This window comes from Diadema antillarum, unplaced genomic scaffold, assembly GCF_040938485.1.
Source record: "Diadema antillarum isolate AM-2024a unplaced genomic scaffold, OU_Dant_1.0 seq00000807_RagTag, whole genome shotgun sequence".
NCBI classification, from domain to species: domain Eukaryota; kingdom Metazoa; phylum Echinodermata; class Echinoidea; order Diadematoida; family Diadematidae; genus Diadema; species Diadema antillarum.
This window is the reverse complement of record NW_027271688.1, coordinates 1,972,042-1,999,171: the sequence shown is the minus strand read 5'-3', so window position 1 is coordinate 1,999,171 and position 27,130 is coordinate 1,972,042. Positions and strand designations below refer to the sequence as shown.

Here is a 27,130-nt window from a genome sequence, read left to right as displayed (position 1 = left end):
GCATACTGCATGCTGTGCATGTGCGACGCGTATAATTTATGTGCAACTCTACGCAGACATGGGGACTGTTTTTCATTATTCATTTTGTCATTTGTGCCATCATTCATGAGATACATGCATCATGTCTTGCCAGCAATATTCTAATAATCTGGATCCTGTCGATCGATCGGTCCCGGTATTTTGCCAAGTTGAAGGCAGTCGGACTGGACCTGTGCCCGTATGAAATCGCGGCAGGACTCTGGATCAACGACCCGACAAAATGGCCAGATGTGCAGTAGAACCTCTTTGAGTAGGCCCTACCCCGATATCTACGCTTACTTAGTACCTCATAGAAACTTCAGGTAGGTCTACAGGCCTAACGTTAGTACTGTAGTAGGCTTAGGGTAGGGCCTAATTTAGGGTAGGCCTAGGGCCTAATCCTGCCGCCCGCACAGCTACAGTAGTACAGCTTGCGCTAGCGCTATGCTCGCGGGGCGCCCCGGCAGAAAACACGTACAGCGTTACCACTCCAGGCTCACGCGACTGTTTGTTTTCACTCCACCGCTATCCATGACCCCGTGACAAGCAAAATACCCGGATGTCCGACCATGAGAATAATAATTAACACTGATTTATACAACACTGCCGTAACAATCAACAATACACTTGCAAGTGCTGCACTGGTAAGTGCATGTGCTGCTATCTATTTGTGCTGATACACACATATAGTGATACGATAATATATGATATGCTGATATGTAATCCATTAAGTTGTTTCCATGAAGTAGCAAGTCTTCCACAATGCCAGCGACCATTATGAATATGCAGCAGAAATAATCGATATCATATGAATATTCACATTCAATAACTTCTAGCGTCTGTAGTGGCATTTGTGCATTGGCACACTTAAATGTGTATTGCGCCTTCCACTCTTTTAACAACTACTTCTCTCCGGTTACAGTAGAAAAGGAAGGGAGATGCTGTGTGACATGCCCCCAGTCGACATACTTACTCCTTGTGTGTTAAATGCACACAAGATTTTGGTACAAATTCTTAGTAGATTTTGTTTTTGTTTTGTTTCTGTTTTTTTTTTTATTTGCTGACTCCCAAAGTCAGGGTGCATCTTAAACATGAGTGCACTACATACAAAGGTTCTTACAGAACTTAAACTTTTCTTGTATCAAAATCTTTTACCTTGAGGCTGTCTGGGCAGTACTGGTGGCCGTACATGTCGATGGCCGAGAGGAAGATGGACTCCACCTGGTTGTGCCTGAGTTCGTAGGAGGGCTGGTGGGCAGCGATCAGGGCCTGGCGGGACCGCAGGGCCACCTTGGAGTTGTCCGTCTTATTGAGAGTTGTCAGCTTGCCCAGAATGGGCGTCAGCTCGTCTGTCAGACCCGACTCCCTGCTGCTCAGCCGATCCTGGGTCAGACAGAAAAAGGGAAATGTGAGAAGTTTTCTTTTATACATACTTTGCCCCATTTTCTGACTATTTCTAACTCTCCCATGAGTTGAGTGTTTGTTCATGTCATAATGCCTTGTAAGGGTCTTATTTTGTTGAAAAATATAAAAAATCTGCAACAGGAAAAAAGAAAATAAAACATATTCCTATCAAGAGCATCTGAATTACGATTTTCAGCTAAAACTAAGAGAAGTAAAATCACACGTAATATTCAAGAACTAACAAATTGTGAAAGTCCTCATTTCACTATTCTATCATCATTTGAATCAAAAGCCAGGAGTGTGCACATTTCCTATGAACCCTAGCCTATTAAAGCTGTAAAAAAAAACAATTAAAGTGCATCATCAAGTTATGAGAAAGTAGGGTATTGAAGAATACGAGTACTGAAGATGTGCAGACAAAGCAAGAGACTGCGACAAGCAGTTCTTGAGTTAAAATTTGGAAGGATGGAAATTGAGTCAACTGAAAATGAAGATACAACAAAAGGAGAGATAAAAAGGAGGGGCTGAGAATTGATTCAAGTGCTGCACTCACAATGAGTCCGACCACCAGCTTGTTCTTGCTCTGGACCTTGCAGTGCGAGAAGATGATGTTGAAGACGGAGGTCATGTCACCCTTGAACTCGTCCCGCAGGGCCACGATGCACTTGTCGTAGGGGCCCTGCTGGAAGCGGCGTTCCACCTCCAGGTAGCGCTGCAGCAGCTCCTGGATGATGGACTTCATGTGTCCCCGGATGCCGTTCCGATACCTGGCGGGAATTTGTGTTTTTTCAATTTAATTCTGCCAAAGTGGAAATATTTGCGCATTTCGAAACTAGTGTGCAAATAAAAGTATGTGAATATTTTTGCTTGTTAATGTAACAGCTTTGGATGTTTTCATTCCAAGGAATTAAAAATGGGCAAAATCAACTTTACCCAGCTGAGCACGAAACGTTACTTCAGCAAAAATTTCCGCTTTTACAGTATACCACACTTATTTATACAAACCAGGGTGATGAACTAAGAAGTGTGGTTCTGTGGACCAAACAAATCTGAATATCTTTTTTTCCCCCTTGCTCTCTTTTAATTTGTTACCAGAATGATCACATGATACTTTCATGAAATACTATTCTAAACATGTAGAAATGGGAGTGGATTTGAAACCGTTTGAAATCCTCAAGAAGGGGGAAACCACATGGAACTTTACAGGCAGAGCTTGAGAAACCTCCGCTAGCATCATGCTGTCCCTGATTTTTCATTTCCCCTTTCAGAAGATTCCCCCATGGATGGAAGAGTTCTTCTCACCTCTGAACCAGCTGCACGATGCCCTGAGTGTGCATGAAGAACGTCTCTCTGTCCGCCTTCTTCTGGAGTGTGGCTGCATAGCGATCCAACACGTTGGCGATCTGAAACAGGATGCAGACATCAGTTTCACAAAGCAGCTCAATAAGAATGAGTCAAGCCCAAACCACATAAACATGAATACATCTGTCACCTCTCCTGCAGTAATGGGTAGATCTCTACTCACTGTTGAAACTGCTCTACACTGCCATTACGCTAATGCACCCTATTCTATATATCTGAATTTTGCAGCTGAACTCAGATTTGCAATTTCTTGCTGTAGTCATATCTCAGTAAAAACATAACACCCACATGTAAACGGTATTGCCCAAAAAAAGAAAATAAGAAAAAAAAAAAAGAGTTTGAGAGAGGCTACATTATATTAACCTTCCTTCGATAAGATCCAGACCAAAAATGCTCTGCATATATATACTGCATGAAGAGGGTTTCTACTGGATTACAATTCTATTACATTACTCATCATTAAACCTCAGTTCAACTCAATGTGACAGCCAGGACTGCACACACTATGGACAACCTACTTCCATCTACATAACCAACAGCAATTACAATATGACAAGAATATGTTGACCTTTGGACTGTGACATCCTGCGCAAAATCCCACAAATTGTGCCTATCAACATGGAGAGTATGTTCATCAGGTACGTTAGACAGTCTTGAGTCATGGCAAAGTGTAAATTAAACCCATTTTTTAATAAATTCAGCTGGTGGGATTAAACCAGGGTTTTTATTGTTTGTTGTTGTTCATGTTTATCTGAAGAGCTTTTTCTAAGACGACACAATAAAGAGAGAGAGAGAGAGCTGGGACTAAGCTAGAGTTGATCGACAAAAGTAGTGGATGTGGTGATGGAGGCATGGGTCATAATTTGAACTGAAGCCTGACCTGCTGGCTGGGGAACTGGCAGAGCACGGAGGTGATGTTGCTGCTGTAGTTGTTGAGGAGTCTGCGTATCTCCGACTCCACGCTGGAGGGCACCCGGCCGGAGATGCTGGCTACCATCGCCTGCATCTCCAGGAGGGGCAGGGCGGGGTCTCGCAGGGCGGACATCAGCTTGTCGGTGATATCGGTGCACTGGTGGGGTAATAATGGGAGGAGGAGGGGAGCAAAATCATTATTGGGGTTGGTGGCAAAGACAAATGAAAGAAAACCTTTCAATACAGCAGAAATTCTAACTCCTGTCTTTATATCTTAAATGTAGTTCACTTGGAATTGCACATATTGGTGGTGCAATCTGCCTGCTGACTGTCCAGTTCATCTTTGGCTTCATTTCCTCTTGCATGTAATCTCTCTTGTGTATTAGAGCAAAGACTAAAGTAAAGAATTCATGAGTGATGAATGTTTTACCTAAGTTGGTTTATACACAGCACAGTTTCCTCTCTCAGACACTCACCCAGTTTTATAGAGAAATCTTTCTTTAGTCTGTCATGTGCAAACTTCCTAAAACTTCTTTCAATACTTACAATCATTTTTCAACTGAAACGAGCAATTTCACTGACTTCATTTTCTTTCAGTGATATCACACTTTATAACCGGTATATTTCGTGGTGTTTTCATTTTCACAAATTTCATGAGTCAAATTATATGAACAAAATTAAGCAACTTAACTTCGGAAAATATTGCCTCCTGTAACACAAACGTACTGTATATTGTATTCCCAGGTGGAAAATCACAAATTTTCTCCTGAAAAGGCATAATGATTACTTCTCAATTTCTTATTTTGGTTCTCGACTGTGAATTCAATAATGTGTGAAAATGCCTCGCAAGTCACAATTCACAAAATATCAAACTCATGAAAATATATGGTGTGTACAGTATTATTCTGTGGCAAATTAAGTTATTTAATTCTCTTAAGATTTCATGAATTCTAGTATGCGGTGGCAGTTTCCTACCTTCTTGGTAAAGTGAGGATCAGAAAGACAGTAGCCATTCATGATGTTATCAGCAGCTTCCTTGATTTTGCGGAACTTCTGGTTGAGTTTGTAGCCCACGTTCTGAACGCCGGTGGGATCTGGGAATTTACCAGTGAAGACTTGCGCCTATGGGGAAGGAAAATAAGAAAAAAAAAGAATTGTTTTAACTTATACGCATTTCACTCAGTGATTTTTTTTTTTTTCAGTATTGTTGTCTTTAATTCTATAGTACAATACAAGTTGCTCTTCCAAAGTTTCTCCAGAATAAATCAAGCAGTTTAGGAAGAGCTTCCTCACACAGCACACACACACTTATCCGAAACGAACATCTGCTCAGTGATAACGCAATGTCATAATATAGATGACATGATGAGAAATGATAAAAATCATTGTCAACGAGTATATCAGTCTCTTAATTGAAACTGATAACAGGAACAACTATACTGATGATAAAAAACAGCGTGGTTCGAAACTTTGACAATCATCCTAGAAAGTCAGAATAACATAAACTACCAATATTCAATCATAGTTTTATGGCCAAGCACATCTAATAAACTTGTTGCCATTCAAACTGCTTCTTAATATGATTTCTTGGCTGAAGATGTCCCATTCACAATCACAGCAACAAAGGTGCCAATAAATCTAATATCTTTGAAATCTGTTGATTATGGCGTAAATATGGAGAGACGGGAATAAAAATCTCCATATATGACGTCGTTAAGAATGCCCTATCAGCTGGATCAAGCACATGACTGACAGAAGGCAGTACATATCAGCCAGGAAAGCCCAAAGCTTTAATTACCTTCTGCACTCTGCTGGGGTCGTCCAGGTCCAGTTTGGCCACTACACTGCCTTGGTCAAGCACGGCTCCAGCCCTTTTCACATAGTGGATGCTGTAGGACAACAAAAGAAGCAGAAGAATGAAGCCAAAAGTCATGAAGAGCACACAACTATTGTGGACATCCTGACACTTGGACACCATAAAATCTCTAAATCTATGAGAAAAGGTGAAAGGAAAATCTCATAAAAGATGGCTACTCAATGTTTTTGATGCTCAGAAAATGAAAAGCACAAAAAGAACTATTTTCAAAATCTTTGAAGGCTTCCATGGTGGTAGAACGTTGGGTGGTAGAAGGCTTAACAGTGCACCACGTATTCTTTCTTGGGTACTGTAAAAGTGGAAATTTTCGCGGTGTTGAAATTTTCGCGCATTTCGCGCAACCAGAAACCAGCGCGAAAATAAAAGCACGTGAATATTTTTGCTTGCCATATGTTCCTGTGCGTGATGTCTTGATTCCGCGGAATTAAAAACATGCGAACCTCTTCTTACCCGGCCAATCGCGAAAAATTAGTCGCGCGAAAATATCCACTTTTACAGTATGTGTTTGGGTAGGCCTCTTTCAGGGCCAAACACATACCCTACAAAGAATACATGGTGCACCGTTAAGAACTATTTTTGTGTCTATTTGAGAAAGAGAGAGGGAAAAAAACATGGGGGGGGGGGAAGAGAGAGGGTTGGGAGTGAAGGGAAGGCATCAGTGTATGATGGAATTGTGAGCTGAATAGGCTGACATCTCTACATATACAAGTACAAGTACTATCAAGATGCATTCAAACTTTAAGAAAATGGGAAAGCCAGCCTAGGAAAATTTTCACCACAGATACAGTATCACAATTTCTTCCGAAAACACACACACACACAACTGCACGATTCATCTTATCTATCTATATATGTATCTCTCTCTCTCTATCATGTAAATATGCACACACACATACACACTTCATCTTTCTACCCCTCCTCCCACCCCCCCTTTCTCACATATACACACACACACACACACACACACAAGTATACACACACGCATACTACATTTAACTCCCACTCCATTGCTCATTCTCCCTCGCGCTCCCCCATCCTCCCACTCCAGCATCACTCACCATCCCGACTCGTTGACCCTCAGGCTCATGACCATCTTCATGACTTCGATCTCCGCGTACGGCTGGCCGGCGTACACGTGTCCCCCGTCCTCCACCACGAAGTTGATGAGCTTGCCCGCCGATGGGGACCGGAGCACGGTCGGGTCGTTCTCCTTCTCAAAGATGCAGGTCTGGATGCCGATGGTGATGCGGTAACTGGTGAGAGAAATGAGAGAGGGAAGCATCGTGTGAGCTAATTGCTGATGTAAGGAGCATTACTGGGTCAATATGTTGGTTGTTGTTTTTTTTTCTACTTTGGAAACCATAAGCAGTCTTCTTTTTACTTGTTTCTCACAAACAGTAAAATAAACATGGAGATGTAAATGTTTAAGTCTCATATCAGCTCTTTATTTCACTTATGTTCATTCCAAAATGTTGATTTGACTTCTTGGTCTAAAACCCTCTCTCTGCACCAGTCTAAAGACACAAACAAACATACAAGAAAAAACAAAAACAACAGTTTCCGAACGAGCAAGAAAGACAACTTTTAAGAAACTGTCTGCTGCCAGCATCCATTCACTCTCAGTCCAAACAATGCATACCTTTAACAGAATTCTCAGTGAGTGTGCTCATGTTGCTACACACAACTGCCATCATGACCGACAACTGTTTTGCACATGTCTTGTGAATATCATCCTTTTTGTCCCCTCTCGGCTCTGAAAATCATAATAAACGCAATGAAAGGAATATCGAGAATTACGCGTTGAGGGCTCATTTCAGTATTCAATTATAAGGGGAAGAGCGCCCTCTCAAATTAAAGATCACCCACTTCAGGGAACGAACGAACGACCGCGCCTGCATCTTTGCCCACGTACCTATCAACCTGCTCTTTCATGTAGGTGGCGTAGCTGCTGCCATCATAGGAGATGAGCAGCCCCCCATCGGCCATCCTGAAGATCTCCGCCTCCACGGTGGAGCCGTTCATGCACAGGAAGTAGCTGGTGGGGCCCTGGCGCGTCACCTCCGTCTCGTACTTGTTGCCCTCGTAGATCAGGTCCACGTCGCGGGCGTTGGTCAGGGTGGAGGCGGGTAGGACCTGACCCCTATCGCGGGGAATGTGACGAGGAGTTTAGAAATATGAGACAGGAAGCACTCGCGTGTCGCACTTCAAACTGTCTGCCACGGGCGCTATTTCTCTGTTTCATAACCTACTAGACATGATTGTGAAACTTGCCCCCGGTTTCTCATGTTGGTGAATACTGTACTATCCCAATATCTGTGTTCTGCACCAGCTACCTTAAAGGTGACAATGAAATGTGAATCTAAATTTTACTTTCCTGCTGTCTACTTTAATAGGTTTATTCCAACATCATGGCCAGTTCTCTGAACACCATATAAAATTGGCAACCACTGACGATACACAAGATTTTATTATCATCATCAAATTCATTCATATCGAATCTCGTTCAGTATATATAATGACACTCTCTTTGTTGGCCAAATTGTGTTATATCATACCTCTCTTTCAGCATGAAATAATGATACATATTGCAGACAATGCCCAGGTAACCTGACAGAGCTTTTCTGCATGGTGGTATACAAGACTGGACCACCTTGAAATGAGGTCTGCAAGAGCAAGACGTCAATCTTCAGAGGCTACAGAATACACAGCTTACCTTTCCAGGTTGCTGAGGTAGTTGGAGAAGTTCTCTTGAATGGAGGCATCGGCGATGTGAATAGAACCGATGATGACCCCAAGCACGGGGTCAGGTTTCTCTGCCTGAAAACAGCAAGACAAAAATCATGCAATTTGTCACATTTTTTCTCACAAACAAATTCTAAAAATAACACCATCAAATAACAAGGCACAAGTCTGAAGCATCCCCCTCCCCTCCTCCCCCCCCCAAAAAAAAAGAAGGGCTAATTATTACCAACTTTTAGAAACAAAATATCAAACATGTGCAAAATCAGTACACCATAAGTGGAAATGATAAAACAAATAGCAGGATTTTCAAGGAGGGGCAGAGAAAATAGACAGCCACAAGTGTTGTCACAAGGTTTTCTGTAAACATAAACATATAGTAGTAAGTTGCCATAATGACTTGAGAAGCTAACTTTTTATTTGGCTGCAATATTTACCAGAGAGAAGGGCTATCATCAGCTACTGAGATGGAAATCCCTGATAAAATGATTTTCTCTCTATGTCTTTCTTTTAAAGTGTGACAACCTATTCCTAGCTCCTATCAAAATTAAGGATATGCTTTTGGCTTTGCATTTAAAAAAAAAAATCCTTGCAGAATGCAGCCATCAGACAGACTCTTTGAGGAGTAAAAACAAAAGTCTGGACTACAATTTGTCTTGAGAGAGAGGATGCACTATAGAGGAATGCTTTTGTCATCTTATCCTCAGAAAAATTAAATTGAATTCAGGACTGTTCTTGCATTTTTGAGTCAGACGCTCATGACTAGCTAGACGCGTGGAAACTCTAACACAAGAATATGCCCTTTTCCACCCAATTTTTTCTCGCACATGGAAATGCATTACGGACTACTCTACGACACTCTCATTTTCTTTGATAGGATTCACTTGACCTACCTGGACTTTCTCTGCAATGAGGCGGTCCAGCCAGGCGGTGCTGAAGTCGTTGGTCTGGAAAGATTCGGTTCCCAGCAGCATGATGAGGTACTCCACTGTGGTACGGAAGTCACCACGAATTGACAGCTCCTTCAGGGCTACTATCATGTTCCTTAGATGCAATTTAGAAAAGAAAAAGAATTAAAAAAAAAGGATTTGACTCTGTCAACCATTGCTTTTATCACTTTGAGGGTCAAAGTACAGTTTCATGACAACTCTAGGGTAAAATAATGGCAGGGCCATCTGGTAATCTAAGAGCAGTGGCAACATTACAGAGGCTACCCTGGATAAAGAAGACCATATTATTATTATTGTTATTATCATTATTATTATCATTATATTTATTGATATTGTTATCATTATTATCATTATCATTTTTATCATTTTTATTGTTATTATTATTAGCATTATTATTATTATTATTATTATTATTATTATTATTATTATTATTATTATTATTATTATTATTATTATTATCATTGTTATTATTATTTTCATCATTATTATTATTATCATTACAGTTGTATATCAATGACACCATTTCAGTATGTTGTCTTTTAACACCATTAGTTTTTGGGAGGTTTTTTTTCACTGACATTGTTAGTCTGTGGCCTATCTCAGCAGTTCATAAAACTTTTTGAAGTTCCTCCTCTCTCTGCAATCAACCAATTAGAGGCCATCATTCTGAGAGACAAGGTAAGTAAAATACGAGGTGCGATGGCAAGACAGAGGACTACACTCACTCTCTGGCGTCCTCTCTGTCCTCCCCCCAGGCGAAGCAGTGACCAAACTGGGAGTCGGCAAACTCGTGCAGCCCGCCTGAGGCCGCTACGCTGAAGTAGCCCCACACGTTCTTGTTGCTGCGGAAGTTCAGTTCCGACACCGTTCCGGCGCTTGGCTTGAATCCCTGGTAGTCAATTTGAACAGTCAAGCATAATGGCCGAGTTAAGCGATGTGTAAAGATATGTTTTTCTTTTCTTTTCTTTTTTAAAGGCGAGTTGGAATCTTATATCTAGATACTCGTAAATGTAATGATATGTATCAAGAGGATTCGTATCATTTATTAATGACACACCACGTGAAATTCCAACCCGACATACAGAACTCATACCATTGAAACAGTACATAACTGCACATAGGCTCAATTTTGGACTACGCAATCACACATGCAAACAAAATTGAAGAAAATTGAAGGCTATGATCAAAGACCTCTCTTGAGGCTTGAGAGAGGGTCTTAATGCAAGCTGCTTGTTGGAGTGTCAGTACAACAACCTGAAAATTATCCCCACATTGTTGAAACTAAAAAAAACAAAACAAACACACAATAAACAAACACAATTTCAAAACTACTCTGCTTTCTTTTTGAGCTTTCTTTTCTATCTTCTTTTTGTCTCAACAGAGATTACATCTAAATATACTCTATAAGGCAGGAAGATAATAGGTGAGACCGGACACACAATTAGAAATATCTCAGGGAAAATTGGTGGCTTTGCACATAGTCCTTGTTCATTTTAGTCTTCTTCTTTTTTCTATTTTTCTTTTTTTCTTTTTTCTTTTTTTTTTTTTTGGGGGGGGGAGATCAAATCTTGGCAACTTCTTAGTATCAATAGAAGTATTTCCAAAGTCTGATGAATTCCAAAGAACTTGAAACAGACTACAATGTAGCAATGCTGCTGAAGTTTTGTCTCTGTCAGATAGAACAAAGATAACAGCTTCAATATTTTTTGTCTTGTCCTTGTTCATGATAATGCACAGGCAGTGACTTCACTACTGACTTCATCGCGATGCCACCTCTCATTCTTTGTAAGGGGCAAGACCATACCTTTACAGACTACAAGTTCGCCAATAGGAGCTCATTTACCTCGTCAGGGTTCTCACTGGTGATTCGACAGGCAATCACATGACCTTTGGGAGTTGGCGGCTTCGGAGGACTGAAATGCGAGGAGGGGGGACCGATTGTTACAATCAAAGTCATGAAGCAAGTCAAATAGAAAAAACAAGAACACTGTACGAACAGCTACCTTGCCAAAAATCTCTTTTAATATCTGCACATGACTGTAATCACTGTATGTCTATATGTAATATGTATATTCAAAATGGAAGCTTTCAAGCATTTAATGCCCTGTCTTGTGCACAGAGTCTGGAGTACACAGACAATAACCATAGACTGCTGTCTAAACAATAGTCCATGCCCTTGAACAATTATAAATGCCATTTTAAGAAAAAAGAAAATGCACAACAAAAACAGAATCAGGATATTTACCACATTCTACAGAAAAAGTAGCTGAAAAAGGATTCCCACTTTTCAAAGACACATGGTTAGTGCTTCTTTTTTTTTCAAATGAATAAAGCATTCTTAACATAAATCGTAAACTGTTTTCTCAGTACAAAATTACTCCTAGAAAAAGATGGCATACTATGTTAGTGTTACAGGCAAAGGGCGAGGTTGCTTATCAAAGAGCAATTCCACCACAAAATGATCAGGTTGTTCTTTCATAGTAAAGAGAGCCATGTCAAACAAAGAGAATGGTTATGGATTCATCCATATCGGATCTACAATATCATAAAAGAGAGCAATGGGATGCTAAAGTTTTGCATGTTTTCACTAGACAGTGATATACAAAAGTAGCAACCAACTTGGAATATCACCTCACACAAGTCTCCCATTAATCTGTCCATAAATCTTAATATGAAATATGCTTTTTACATGAACTCAAAAAAGAAAACTGTATCCTTCCAATCAAATCATTGTAGTCTTGAAGCAATGATCACTTTAGGGGGCATGTGTCCTTGCAAGATTGTTGATAAAAACATGCTTTTATAATAGCAACCAACTTGGAATATTACCTCACACAAGTCTCCCATTAATCTGTCCATAAATCTCCATGAAATATCCTTTTTACATGAACTCAAAAAGGAAAACTGTATCCTGCCAATCAAATTATTATAGTCTTGAAGCAATGATCACTTTAGGGGGCATGTGTCCTTGCAAGATTGTTAATAAAACCATGCTTTTATTATATTTATTTCATATAAGCAAATAAGAGTGTTGTGATAAGAAGACATTATCACGTCTCCTCAGTTGCATATTTGCACACGTGCAGAAGTGGCCAACAACACTACTCGAGTAAAACAATGTGGCATTTGGAATAATGCAACTATTACGAGTCCATAGATCCATGGTCTGAAATCCAGCTCGACTCTGTTCCGAAGAATTCAAAAGCTACTCGTCCTTGTCCAGGAAATAATCAATACCATGGGAGCAGCTGAAAGTACTCATCACAGATTGGTTTATATTCCCATGATTCATAGAATTATCTCAGAGCAGAACAGGAAGTGCATTTCTTTTTTCTTTTCTTTTGCTTTCACTGAAAAAGGAGAAGGAAGGACCAAAAAAAAAAAGGGATCTCCACTCACTTGTCGAAGTCGATGGGAGTGTCTTCCCACGGACTCTCGCTGTACAGCACTCGGATGTCCTTAATTCGATGGAGAGGTATTCCCATGGCAACCTGGAACAATCAACGTAATGAAGGTGACCCTCTGGCAATCTATTCATCAGTAGCCTCTGATGAATTGGATCTCTCGACAAACACAAAAAAACAAAGACGCTAGAATCATGCACACCGTGGTGGTATATCTAGAGAAAGAACGGCCTCCTTGTGCATACGATGGCACATCTCATCAAATTTCCCCATCTGCAGTTTTTCTCATCTAGGGCATATACATGTATATGCCATGAAATTCATTATTTAATGCTACTCATATGAAAACATGAATTTCCAACCGAACCTATATATCTTTATCAAAAGAAGAGAAAAAATTCCCATTAGCTCCATTAGCTGTCTGAAATCAACCATTACAGAATCAACATCATTAGTCTCTTAAAGTTGAAATATACCGAAAACACAACCACCATATACTATACACCTACTGTACCTTAAACAACCACACAACTTCTGACAAATGTATAAGACTGGAAACTGTATACACAAATGAATAAAAGCCAAGGTGCTTCGCAAAGAAACTATGCATCAATTTCTTTCTTCCTTTAAAAAAAAAGTATATTATTCTGATTAGTTTCTTTGGTTAACCTGAAGCTGCAGGGCGGGTAGATTGACGCCTGCGACCATCTCCGTGCACGGATGTTCCACTTGCAGTCGGGGGTTCAACTCCAGGAAGGAGAAAGTCCCATCCTCATCGTTGTAGAGATACTCCACTGTCCCGGCGCTGACGTAACCTACCATCTTGGCTAGCTTCACCGCAGCCTATATTACAAAGGAGGCAGACAATGAATCCAACAGAAAAGAAGTCACTAAAATGCAACTCTGTAGTCAAAATGTCTGAAACAGTATGAAAGTATAGCTTGACAACAGACTGATTTCTACAAAGCAAAACCCAGTGTCAAGGCACTTTGACCAATAAATATATGGTAACCATAGTTCAGCTCTTTCATTGTTACATGAGGGAACTTCATGTACGTTTCTAAAACTATAATGTGTCTCATCAAATTTACATCTTTGCTTGCAATAAACACACATTACTCTGCATTATCAGTTGTCTATTCACTTTAACTAAATATCCCATCAGTGTTTGTGTTGTTTGTTTCTTTAAGAGAGAATGAGAGAGAGAGAGTGACGGAGGAGTTCCGAAGGGGGTCGTTAAGTAATTAATCTACCATCTCCATCTGCCGGAAGACATCATCCCTGGCAATGGAGGTGGGTGCCTCCTCTATGATCTTCTGGTGGCGGCGCTGGATGGAACAGTCGCGGCCGAACAATGAGATGGCGTTGCCGTACTTGTCTCCTAGCAACTGAACCTCGAGGTGGCGAGCGCTGGGGGTGGGGAGGAAAGAAAGGAAAGAAAGCAAGGTGGAACACAGTCACTGGCTCCTGGCGGTATGTTCGCATCAAGGCGTCTTCTCATTGTTCGTGCAATTAGCATATCATCATCCTAACATGCCACTACATAATGTAATATGCACAGACAGCCTTGCTTGCATACAATACACTGTGCATTCAAAACGGTACACCCTTACACCAAAGAGTCTGTGTTATCAAACAGACATTACGTCTCACTTCTGCCTGAGACAGGGCTGTAACTACCAAACGCTCAACAGTATCAACAATATCAAAGGATAGAAATCATACTTAAATATTTGAAATATTGCGGTAAGCACTTTGAATGTTGCACTCATGACAATAAGCATTTATCATTTCTGGACATGCTTCCCAATTCATCATCAAAACACTATGCCACACACACACTGCAGCATCATTCTCAAAACTTAAAGGATAAGTTCACCTTCATAAACATAAGGATTGAGAGAATGTAGCAATATTAGTAGAACACATCATTGAAAGTTTGAGGAAAATCAGACAATCCATTCAAAAGTTATGAATTTTTGAAGTTTTTGTGCAGTACCCGCTGGATGAGAAGACTACTGCAGTGTATGAATAACTTAGATGTCACATGCGTACAACAATATAAGGAAAATATAAAGAGAATTTCACAAAATTCCATCTTTTGAAAAAAAGTACACATTCCCCTGACTCGTTACCGACAAATGTTATGGGTAATATTATTCCCCCTGCCTTTAGAAAGAGGCAAGTCAAGTGCTCTTTTATTATGCGAAAAAAGTGAAAATATGTTGAATTTTCTTTTACATTTTCTTTATACTGTTGTACGCATATGACTCACAAGCTGTAGTAGTCTCCTCATCCAGCAGTTCCAACACAAAAATTTAAAAAATTCATAACTTTTGCATCGATTGTCCAATTTTCCTAAAACTTTCACTGATGTGTTCTACTAATATTGTTGCATTTTCTCAATCCTTATGTTTATGAAGGTGAACTTGTCCTTTAACCACATGCTTCAGTCGCTGTTCAGTGTAGGTTTCTCTTCTATCAAATACAAGACAAAAAGTTTTCAATTTTGCTTGCACCTAAAGATACACCACCACAAAGTGCACATCCTTCAGTATCTTGAAGAACAAAGCTGGGGGCTATCATCAACAAGTTCAGCTCACCTCTTGGCCAGTTTCATGACAAAGATGGGCGAGCCGGGGACCTCATTCTGCACCTGACGGAAGGCGCTGGCAAAGTCCTCCTTGTTCTCCACTTTCCTGATGCCTTTTCCTCCACCGCCCTCCGATGCCTTGATCATGATGGGAAATCCGATTCTCTCAGCCGCCTGCAAAACGAAAATCGATGATCAGTCAATCCTTTTTTAAAGTGCCCATACATGTAGCCATTACGTTGACAAAGTATTTTGTACTATTTGGTCAACGCCCCTTTCCAAGAGATGCAGAAATGTAAAACAAACAAACAAACAAACATACAGACAAACATGACCACATCACAAGTTCTGGAAAATCCACACAGGAGTAAGTGGTGGAACAGTCATCCAGGAATTCTACATGATACCATAAAGTTTGACAGGGGTGATTTGATCTTTAGTCACCGATGGCCGGTTCCAGCAGTTGGGGCAAAGGAGTTTGCATTTGGATAAGACAAATCTAAAGAGACATGCGGGAGGATTACTTGTGACATGTGTGAGAAAGCTAATTTAATGAAAGCTCTTCGATAATTCTATTCAATCCTTTAAATATTCACATGACCATGCAAACTTCTAATTTCTTTGGATGAATTGAAATAAAGGGCTAAAACTTTTTTGGGAGGTTTTTGTTCCATCAATACAACATACTCAGTATTTCCACTTTAAACAAATGGCATATACAAGTCTCTCAGAAAGAGTAATACCTGATCCTTCCCAAAATAAGAAGGGCTATCACAACCTCAATGTTACCATGTGACCTTCCTGTAAAGCCCTCGCATAAACACACGACACATGAATATAAGTTACCGCCAAGCTCAAAACCCACAAAAAGTTAAGAGACCAAAATATGTCATTTGGGTTGACCAACTCAAATCTTTTACATTTGTCTAACCTTTATAGAGAATAGTCTTTTTTGTACCCACTGTCAAAATTTTGAAAAATTTGGAAGCTTAAAGTAAAGCCGAAATCAGGATATTTGAATTTTTATGTAGACAATTTTTGTTCCTTTTTTTTCTCCCTTCTGCATAGCACGCCTCAGAAACCCTAATCTTTAGATCCTCTTTTCTTCCCTTTCTATGAAACGGCAACTCCTATCTCTCTCAAATATTTAAATCACTTTTAAATGGGTTAGGATTGTCAAATCTAACAAGTTATATATCATTTTAAAGCTTAGAGCTTACTCTTTCAAACTATGCAGGAAAAGGAATATTCAGTTTGGCCTACTTTTTGTGGGTTTGTTTTTAACCCCTTGAAGACTAGTCACAAGTATATTCGGGCAGGTGTCTATGGGAAGTGTGTGTGATGGTAAAATCAGCTCGTCCTCAATGGGTTAAATACCTGAACTCCCTCGTCGGCATCTGCCACGCATCCTTTCCGGTAGAGGTCGTCCGGGATGTTGATGACCTTTCCCGCCTTGGTGTCATCGTCGGACCACTCGATGGTCAGTCCGTCGCCACTCCACGGGAGAGTGGGCACGCCGGCACTCTGGGCCACGATGGACGACGCAATCTTGTCGCCGAGCGACCACATGGCATTTTCCGGAGGACCTGGTTATCAAATCATTCAAAAGAGAACGTCTGTCTGTGAGTAATCATAAAACTGTGCTAATGCATTGCTTATTCTTTTTTTTTTTCACACGGTGTACTTTAGATTTTGTATATTACATGTCCTGTATGTTTGTAATTTCTTTGCTTGTCAACTGGACTCACTCTATTCTTCTCGCTTTCTTTCATCTTCTTCTCTTCACGCTATGAGAATTTAGAAGAATGGATACCACTCCAACAGAGCTCTACCTGTAATCAACAGAACAATTTACTGCAATATCCAAATTTCCCAGAAGGAATGTATTGTGCAACACACATTACTTTTAAGTAATTCTAGCATGGAAACAGCCCAACACAGGACAAACACTGCAGCACAATCAACTGAACACACTCCTTAAAAGTAAGATATGGGGGATGGTAACAGCTCTGATATCAAGTTTACACACACACACACACACACACACACAACCCAAACAGCCACAGATTATCTGCTTGGGGTCCACAAGATTGCAGCATGATTGATGTTGGACTGAAAACAAAAAACAATGCACCAAAACACGCCGACCTTGAATAACCCTTACAGGGCATGTGCATGTGGACTGCAGTATCTTGCTATTAAAGGGATCCTTTGGGGTTTTTTTATCATCAGGATATATCTCCCTAAATATTGACAACCCAATGAAGTATAACAATACCATTGTCCCCATGAAATGTTCTGGTGATATCACAGGGCTTAACAGAGTTGCGTAATCACTACTCATAGACAGTTTCAGAGCGTTTGTTCTGATCAGTTAAGAAAGCACAGAGGTGCAGTTGGAAGAGCCCATTGGTACACACACACACACATACACACACACACACACACACACACACACACACACACACACACACACACACACACACACACACATACACACACACAGCTTCCTGAGAGTCAGAGGGTTAAGGAGAAATGTTTCCTCACCGATGAAGGCGATGCCACTGGAGTGCAGCATCTCCGGCAGCTTGGGGTTCTCCGAGGCGTGGCCCCACCCCGCCCACACGGCTTCCACCTGCATCCTGATGGCAATGTCCAGGATGAGCTCCACATTAGCATAGTTGTTGTTGTTTGGCCCACCGGGTACTGGGACATAGTGATCAGCCGTCTTGATATATTCTGCAGAGGAAATGTTGGGGAGTTGTATCATCACACACTGCACTATACATCAATTGCCTGTTTAACCCGCTGAGGATGTGTCCTGAGTACACTCGGGCAAGTGTCTATGAAATGATGCGTGTTGTAGCAAAATCAGCCCGCCCTCAAGGGGTTAAGGTTATGACTTATACAACTTCATCATGGGCTAGACCAAGTGAAAGTTTACATTAATTTTGCATTTTACGATTCACACCAGCTAATTTATTTGCAGTTCACACAAGCTGATTCATTTACAGCAACCTACACGTGTAATGATGGATGGAAATACTACATGCATGTAACAAGACGACATCCTTCAACACAACTCAAGGGAACTAGTAGACACTTTCACAAATTTCCAGGAAACAGCTTACACAATCTTTCATGCTGTTTCAATGGTAAACCACTCATATTTCAGCATACCGGAAGCATTTATACGTAACTCTTCAATGACTCTGTAAAAGTAAAGGGGAAGAGTATTCAAACACCATTCCCACCTGCGTTGGCATTGAGATCTTCCGGCGTCACCATGACGACGAATCTGATGGCCCGCTCGTTCCTGAAGACCTCAAAGGCCCACCTTCGGATGGACCTCATGCACTTGACTGCTGCGATGCCATTGTTGGCAATCAGCACCTTGCAGATGGTAGAGAATGAAAGAGTGCACATCACATCACAATACCTGTCAATTATAAACAACTTTCTTTGCACAGATTTGTCAGTTTATGCATAAATGTTTCTATATGTACCATAGCCACTGGCATTCATTTTTTTTGCATCAGCCAGAAGGGAATACTTTGGTATCGGTATCGAGACCACTAGCCATTTTCAAGCTGTCACTAAAAAACTCACTACTTTATTACTAGTTAAACAAGTTGTACTTTAAAATGCAGCAGATCCACACAGGGAATTGAGGACAGTAAATTCTATGAACTGTGATTGATAGCCATATACAATGCACAGCCTACTCATTGGTTCATTGTTATTTTTTGTTCGTCTTTAGTGAAATGCGTCATACAATGTAGCTCCAACAAACAGTGCATTGTGGGTAATTTATCCAATTGTCAGTGAAGCTGATTCAAAATAAGCAAATAGTTATTCTCTATCTATTTTTGTTGTTGTTGTTGTTGTTGTCCAATATTCATCATTTGTACAGCAAACAATCTATAATCCACAGTCATCAAACTGTCAAAAGACAAATACATTCAACACTGACTAGAGAGTGTATGTTATTGAGAATCTCTGTATAAAGGAGAAGGCCAATGCAGCATTCAAATAATTTCTTTCTTCTTTTTCTAAAAATATGGGGTTCATTTACCTTGGTAGGATGTAAAGGTAACAAAAATCTAAAACAACAACAGCATTTGACAGTAACTATGGGGCACATCATCAACCTCTTAATCAACACAAGTATCTCCCTTTAATGGCAGACTGCATTGTACTCTGAAATGTGAAGTACTGTGCAAAGTGCTCTATGAAGCTCTTGGTGTGCTTTCTGTGGCTTTTTATCCATCAAACAATCAGTGCACACCCAGCTGGGGTACCATCATGAAAAGATAACTCCATCCCTTTTATCTTTATCCCTCCCTCTCCCTATATCAGCATTGCCTTCCCAGAGGATGTCACTCCAGTTTACCTTATTGATCACAAAGTTGCCCCCAAACTTCTTGACGAACTCGGCGGACGTCGCCACGGTGAGGTCCTTGCTGTCGCGCCGACCCTGTCGCCACTCGCGGCTCGTCACGATGCGGCGGCTGTCCATCTCAACAAGGTTCATGCCCGACATGCTGTGTCGGAAGCTGCAAAGAAACACATGGAAGATAACATTACTCTTGATTCTCTCAACTAAGGGTGGAACAGCTAAGCAATAATTTTTTTTTTTTCTTAAGTGACAGAGAACAAAAAAAGGAACTAACCTAACAATTCTGAACATAGCTGCCAGAAAGAAAAGAAATATTTGCCTCATATGGTGACATGTTTACTAAATACTTTTTAGAGGATTGTTTTTACTGAAATCCCTGGATGAATTAAGGATAATGCTGAGGCATCATAAGAAAAGCCAATCTCACAAAATCCATTGTAGTATTAATCTCTTGTTCCTCTGAGGTTTTTTAATCCATGCATTTTGCTTGTAGCTTCACAAAATGAATTTTGTTGATTAAAATCTGAGTCAAAGTCTGAAGAACTGCTCAAAGTGGGCATATTCGGATATCAGTATCGTACAAGAAATCAAATAGCCATGTAAATTTCATAGCTTGACCCTTACGACATGACTGTTCCCATTCTGTAACAATGGTGAAGAAGCTTCAAGTGAGGAATTCCCAAACACGATCGTTTCACTTTTCTACAGTCAAGCCATATGACAGGAGTGTACAAAGTAAGGCACAAACTTATCACAGAATTTAATGGCAATACAAAATGAGTGCATCTCCGCTGGTGAAGAAAACAAACACAAATTTTAATGATATCAAATGCACATGCACGCACACAAACACACACACACACACACACATAATGGTTAATATTGCAACCATCTAATATCAAAATGAGCTGAAGCGTGAATTCACACCAGAATTTAACCATATCACCAAAGCAGATGATTTAGTAATAGAACAGTATCTACAAGTAGGAGTAAGAATAAACATGTTGGCAAAAGCATTGACTTCTATCCACCTTTGGCAAAGCTGGGGTTTCTCTGTAGAGAAGCAATTTAAGCATTATGATACTGTAAAGAACGGTGATGCAAACAACTTGTGCATCTTAGTTTTTTTTTTTTAAATTTGAAAAGAAGAAAAAAAAAGTGTGGTATCTTCTCAGAAAGCATCTGCAGTCTAGATAGTCTAAAAGGTCATATAGTGATGAAATAGCATCAGACATATCTTCTATAGTTAAAAACATTTTTCACAGAGTATTAGATTACATTAGTTAAACAAAGAAGCAAGTCGATGGATTCATGACGCGATGACACTTTATTTCCATGGAGCAAGCAAGACATGTCATTTTCTGTTGAACAAATCGTAACTTCATTTGTTGCCCCCAAAAAGCAAAGCAAATGATCAGGTTTCAAGATTCATTTGACAAATAGAATGTATTAAAATTGTTTTTATGACTTTTGTAAGCATGCACAATTTTGTAACTCTGAATGAGAATCACAACATACATGTAGTACGAAAGAAATAAAGTATAGCCAGTCCAAATGGCTAGGATCATGGCTCTGTCCATATAAGATGAGTGGGCAAAGAGACAAAAAACAAAAAACAAAAAAAACTGGAGGGTGCTCTAACACTAATAGGATGACAAATTTGCATTGTTAGTGTACGCATCACAAATTTAATGTAAAACAATCAAATTAACTTGCGGTTCATTCTGGACATTCAGAAGAAACTGTCTGTTTTTTGTAAATATACACAAGAACAGATCAGACCAAATCCATCTTTAAATTAGTAATAAATCTTTATGCATGGTGACTGCAAAGAATCTACCTGGGTATGTATCATTACAAAGTTTCTTTATACAGCAAAATCGCATATAATGTATTGTTTTAAAAAGTCAACATCTGACTAGACATATACACGAAACACATGAACACAGCACAGTGTTAATGCTTCCCACACAATCAAACAATCAAAGAACACTGAAGTTGTTCATTAAAAAAAATACACTTTTCCCCTTGCAACATATGCCAAGTCTACAGCCACCTGTGAAAAAGTCCCAAACATTTGTAAAAACATGAAAGATCTTAAAACTGCTCAGTTTGAGAAAAGTCCAAACTACACTACATGATACAGCTCTGTAAAGAATGCATTGTGCATTGTAGGCCCGTTAGTTTTTTTAGCATACAACTGTAAACGCTAAAAAGTTAGTCCATTCCAAACATCACTGCATACCCAGTGTTTCAAATAGTTACAAAATATGTCCAAAGCAGAGGATGCACCTGACTGTATGTACATGACACTTAATAATACAACGGAAAGAAACACACTTTCAAAGCCTGGTTAATTTTCATAAGCAATGTAAAGTTAATACTCAACAACTCTAAAAAGGCAAGAAAGCACGCAGAATTACCCAGGTCCAATGTCATTGCTGATGGAAGTGTGCGAGGAAAGCCAAAATACAAAAGCAAATAGGTTCTACATTCATTCAAATGCCATTTGTTCCCCCATATCAATTTCAAGTATCCATTAATGTCAAGCATACATATGGTGCCTGATCAATTACAGAGGCTCGCAAATTTTACAAACCGCAACAACTGCAGTTACTGTCACAGCAGCGGGGAAGCCGCATCAAATGCTCAAGTTGCTGAATGAATACTGTTTGGTAATTGATAGCAATTTCTGCAACCTGGCAACTTCAAGAAAAAAATAGAGAAAAAAAAATCAACACAAAAGGCCCCTGATCCACACGATATTTCATTTAAATGTCATAATCTTTATGCATACAGGAAACAAATAAGCCATTATCTATCAAGAGTCCCAAAATGTTGTGGTGTAGTCCAATGCAAGTGCACCAAAAAAATTCATCTTAGAATTAAAGCAAGAACAGTAGTAAAAAGGCTTTTCCCAAACCTTGCTACATTGCTTACAATCAATGTCCCATTGATCTACCTCAATTGGCAGCCATTAAAGAACATACACTTTGAACCTGCATAGTATTTGACTATCATCGTGTTACCCTGAAAAAGCTAGATATCGTGAAAGAAATTGAAACTGTAAGATGATATGACTTGGCCAAAAAAAGGAAAAAAGTTTGAATACCAATCAAAGTTTTGTATCCCAACTACCTCATGCCTGAATTTAGAAATTTCAGAATGCTTGGAATTGTCAAACTTTCCAGATTTCTTGGGGCATGCGACGTATGGTGATTTAATCTGAGCAATGGTGCTTTAAATCCTCCTCTCCTGCTATAGTTAGCTGCATCTAAATATTTTCTATTTTCTAAAACTTTATTCTATACCTACAATCTGACTTCTTTTGAAAGAAATTATGTGGTAGGACAGGCCATAAATCCTCGTCCAACGACTGAAGTCTGGAAAATTTGATGAAACTAAAATCATAAAATCAACATTTGTGTGAATTTATGAGGCATCAGTGTTGATGGGTCATTTTAATGACAATGTACACATTTGTGAACTACATTTTAATCATGGTGTCTTGTGGACCATTGACTTTGTAATTACTGTACACCTAATTCAACAAGCCACACTATCAAAAATATACTAGGCTATTTGTCCAAGTTGTTGGAACACAAATCAAACACAAGAATGGTGCTAGTTCAATAGAAATTAAATGACAATGCAGCTAAAATTAATAGTGGCCTCGTATGGACTACTGAACTTCAGACTTTGCTCATCTGCACTTGTATCAAAATACTCTAAACGACTAGATGAAATACTATATTTCATGTTTACATGAAAATCTGAAGCACCATACATGTTTGGATGACTGAGCACACACACAAACACTCACACATTAACACACATGGACATACAGGCAAAGACATTCTGAGGTTTAATGAAAGGGTTTGGAGAATATATTCTTTATATGCCTTCTGCTTTTTCTATTTATCTAATGACATGGCAATTGATATAAAAAAGAATATGATGCACATCAAACAGAATTCTGCGTATTACATAAAAACTTTTGAACAATTTTGAATCACCACATGCATAATTTAATCATTCACAAATATCATTCAGTAAAACTTGCGAGTCATGCATATTTTTTCGATGATGGCAAGGCATTTCTTTATTTCTTTTTTCTATAAGAGAGCTTTAGTCACAGAATGCAGAAGAGATGAAAACATTTAAAAGACACAATGCACTTTCATATGCAATGCAAATATCCCCTTTCACAAGGGATTGCACAGTTCAAAAATGTTAGTTACACACAAGACAAAACATTCCAAATACCCACTAGCAGTTGGCACAAAGTGTGATTCGTGCAATTTTCTTTGTGTGTGTGTGTGTGTGTGTTTGTGTGAAAAAAGGGGGAAGATTTTGAAATGCTATTTTAAAGGGTGACGTCATTCATACAGCAGACCTCAAAAACACAGACAGGCAATATTGCACTAATGGAAATAATTCATAAAGATTTTTTTTTTTTTTTTTTTGGGGGGGGGGGGTTGTTTTCATAAATCCACATGGATCAAAATGTCAAAAATAACATGTGCACAGTAGCACAGTGAAATAGAATCTTCAGAATATTGATTATTATCATTGATCAAAAGAAATGGTTACCACAAGACTTGATTTCCACAATTGATAAAAGGAAAATGTTATTTCAGAAACCCTATAGATAGTTATATTCAATTTGAAGCTTTGATTTGTACACTGAATAGAAATCGGCGATTAGACAACCACATGGTACGATTAACTACCAGTACCAGTAATGTCTTAATCGAGTATACGTGGGCTTGGTTCACAAAATGCAGGAATATACGGGAAAACATATAACAAGGCGGTGGAAAGTGTTAAGAAAAGTGTGACTGGTGACACAAACTTACACAGCTCAAAGACATCAAGGACAAAACAGATGACAACACACAGGTATAGTAGATGCCAGGAATCATACGGAAGAAGAGCTCTGATTAAAGTTGGCACATTGTATGCAGCAACCTCCCCACAAATAGAGGCAGACGAGAATATAGATTCAATGCGTCAGCTGCTACCCGTACGATTATTTCATCGTGTGTTACAAGTATCACCTGGAACAGTCTGTATCAGAAGCTGTTTCAATATCAAAATGGCTGATGAGCAGAACTACCAATGAATGAAAGTCTCTTTGAGTACAATCTAAAAAAGCTGGATTAGAAAATATACATCTCACTGAAAATGTCACAAATCTTAGGACAATGTGATTGAACTGTCTATCACTTTCGGAGTCAACAGGACTTCCTCTAAGGGCAGAATCTCCTAATCACTCATCATGTGGTTCCATGAATTAACTCGGGAATTACCACAGACTTACATTTAAACTCTATCAATGATGATCATTATACCTTGATCTAGTTACACTTGCTGATATACTTGTATACATGTAGCAAGTTCATGTCAAGGTGTGCCACACATTCTCTCCCTGGATTTCCAATGCAGATGCCAAGAATTTTCAAAATGTTCACAGGTCCTCACTTAAAATGGGCACATCATAGTCCAGGACAAGAGCTCAATGTGTTTTTCCATGCCCTATTGATATTAGAATCATGAAATCAATGAAGAAACATACTTGCATATTTTGTTTTGTTTTTTCTCTCTCCTTTTCTTACCACTAAATGACCTACTCTTCGTCTGAAAGGATAAAAAAGGGGAAAAAGGAGGGTAGTGGGAGGGGATTTCCCTGAAATAGAACATGAATATATAAGATCTACAGAACAATTGACTGCCTGTGGGAATTTCCCAACTCTTTTTCCACACTGACATTGGCTATATGTTTGGTGATACTATCCTATTCTACATGTTCCTCCCCTCCCTTCTGCTATGCTTTTTCTCACCATAATCCATCATCTTTCCCCTAAAACATAAGGCCTGCATACCCCCCCCCCCCCACACACACACACCTGCAAGTTGAACTTCATATATATATATATATATATATATATATATATATATATATATATATATATATATATATATAAAAACTTTGAATAAAGTATAAAGTGTCAGCACTACAATTTTTAATACATAAGACATTTTCTGACATCACACAGTAAAGGTACTTTTTTTTTCCATTTTTTGCTTTGGTTGATGGAGACAAAACATTTAAGCTTTCATTTTCATTTTCCACAAGGTCTTTTCTGAAAATGGGAAGAGCTCATTAGACAGCTGTTGCACACAACGTTTTTAGTGGTATCACAAAAAATTCACCAAAATAGCATTGGAGGGCCTGAAAAGAGCTTGGCTCAGTTGTTTGTGCAAATTCTTAAAGGAGAGAGTGCCCCAAGACTGAGATCATGGTATTCATTATGTCTGATATACTAGTATTTACATTTTAACTGTGAATGTTTTACTTGCAGTATCATTCTTTGAATGGAAACACTGTAAATACTGATGGCGCCAGCGCACAAACTAGATACACACGTTTGTGCGTGCCAACATTTTACCAAAGTGAAGTGGCAATGTGGCTATTCCTTATCACTTAAGACTTTAATAACACCCCGACATAAAGTAAGAAAAATCAAAACATACACAAGTAAATGTATGATGATCTCTCTCTCTCTCTTTCTCTCTCATAACCATGGGTTCCAGGCTTCTCTTTGCTATGTTGGGTTGCTTGTTTTTTCATTTTTTGTCTCTTACAGTTGCTACTGAGTCTAGACATAACACTAGATAAATCTAACTGCAGTCCTTGTATCATCGTTCTAATCAGTTACCTTCCTCCCATGTCAACTGATTCACCCACATAAGAACTGGAAAAGGGGGGGGGGGGGAGGTTGCTGCCCAACAAAGAAAGGTACGGTCAAACTGTCCCTGCTACAGTATAGTGGCCACTCAAGGGAGATGGAAAAAGTGGCTGTTTCAGACAGGTGGCCGCTATAGACAGGTGGTCACTAAGACAGGATGGACTGTGTAAACTTTTGTTATTGTGAAGCTGTGAACAGGACAAAGCAATACCACACAGAAGACGGCACACATTGTAAGGAAAAAAAGACATACAAACACACATACTAAACACATTTAAATGGCATGTGTAGACAGAATAGCGTCGAGCACTATTAAAGCAGTTTTTTTCCACTGAACATTGGGTATACATTTTCCCGTATCTACATGAGAAAAAAATTAGGGTGATGAGAAAAGTGGGGAGCAAGATTATTTGATAATTACAAATTAATAGCATCTACGCCTACAAGCGAAGCATTGTAAGGGTCTGAATGACTTCATGTGGGCTCTCTTTTTTTTAAACTTGCGCTTACATGACATTCTAATACCAAGTTGATCTTGATGAGTATAGCAACAACAAAGAGTCAGAATGGCGCAAAAGCATTATAAGATAGAACTTAGCACAATTTTAATCAAGACTTTAACCAATTTGTTTGATTTTACTCCAAATATTACAGGAAACTTGAACATAAAGAGGTGACTCACTTGTATGTATGTAAGCATTGCATAAACTCTACATCAGCA

At 39.3% G+C, this 27,130-nt stretch overlaps 1 protein-coding gene across 1 annotated transcript in view; it reads right to left on the bottom strand.

Moving 5' to 3' along the window:
• Positions 1-27,130, bottom strand: part of LOC139739595 (acetyl-CoA carboxylase-like) — a gene marked incomplete at its 3' end in the record, with an annotated part of 73,021 nt that overhangs the window by 17,891 nt on the left and 28,000 nt on the right. The window contains exons 4-23 of the mRNA XM_071650199.1: positions 19,652-19,814; positions 18,513-18,651; positions 17,806-17,997; positions 16,636-16,844; positions 15,269-15,432; positions 13,919-14,075; positions 13,335-13,508; positions 12,661-12,752; positions 11,105-11,174; positions 9,987-10,150; positions 9,205-9,355; positions 8,286-8,389; positions 7,485-7,712; positions 6,631-6,825; positions 5,495-5,585; positions 4,672-4,818; positions 3,665-3,853; positions 2,725-2,825; positions 1,976-2,189; positions 1,174-1,401 (exon numbers count right to left, since the gene is read on the bottom strand). Coding sequence (XP_071506300.1) covers positions 1,174-1,401; positions 1,976-2,189; positions 2,725-2,825; positions 3,665-3,853; positions 4,672-4,818; positions 5,495-5,585; positions 6,631-6,825; positions 7,485-7,712; positions 8,286-8,389; positions 9,205-9,355; positions 9,987-10,150; positions 11,105-11,174; positions 12,661-12,752; positions 13,335-13,508; positions 13,919-14,075; positions 15,269-15,432; positions 16,636-16,844; positions 17,806-17,997; positions 18,513-18,651; positions 19,652-19,814 — 3,172 coding nt within the window. The remainder of the gene's footprint in view (positions 1-1,173; positions 1,402-1,975; positions 2,190-2,724; positions 2,826-3,664; positions 3,854-4,671; positions 4,819-5,494; positions 5,586-6,630; positions 6,826-7,484; positions 7,713-8,285; positions 8,390-9,204; positions 9,356-9,986; positions 10,151-11,104; positions 11,175-12,660; positions 12,753-13,334; positions 13,509-13,918; positions 14,076-15,268; positions 15,433-16,635; positions 16,845-17,805; positions 17,998-18,512; positions 18,652-19,651; positions 19,815-27,130) is intronic.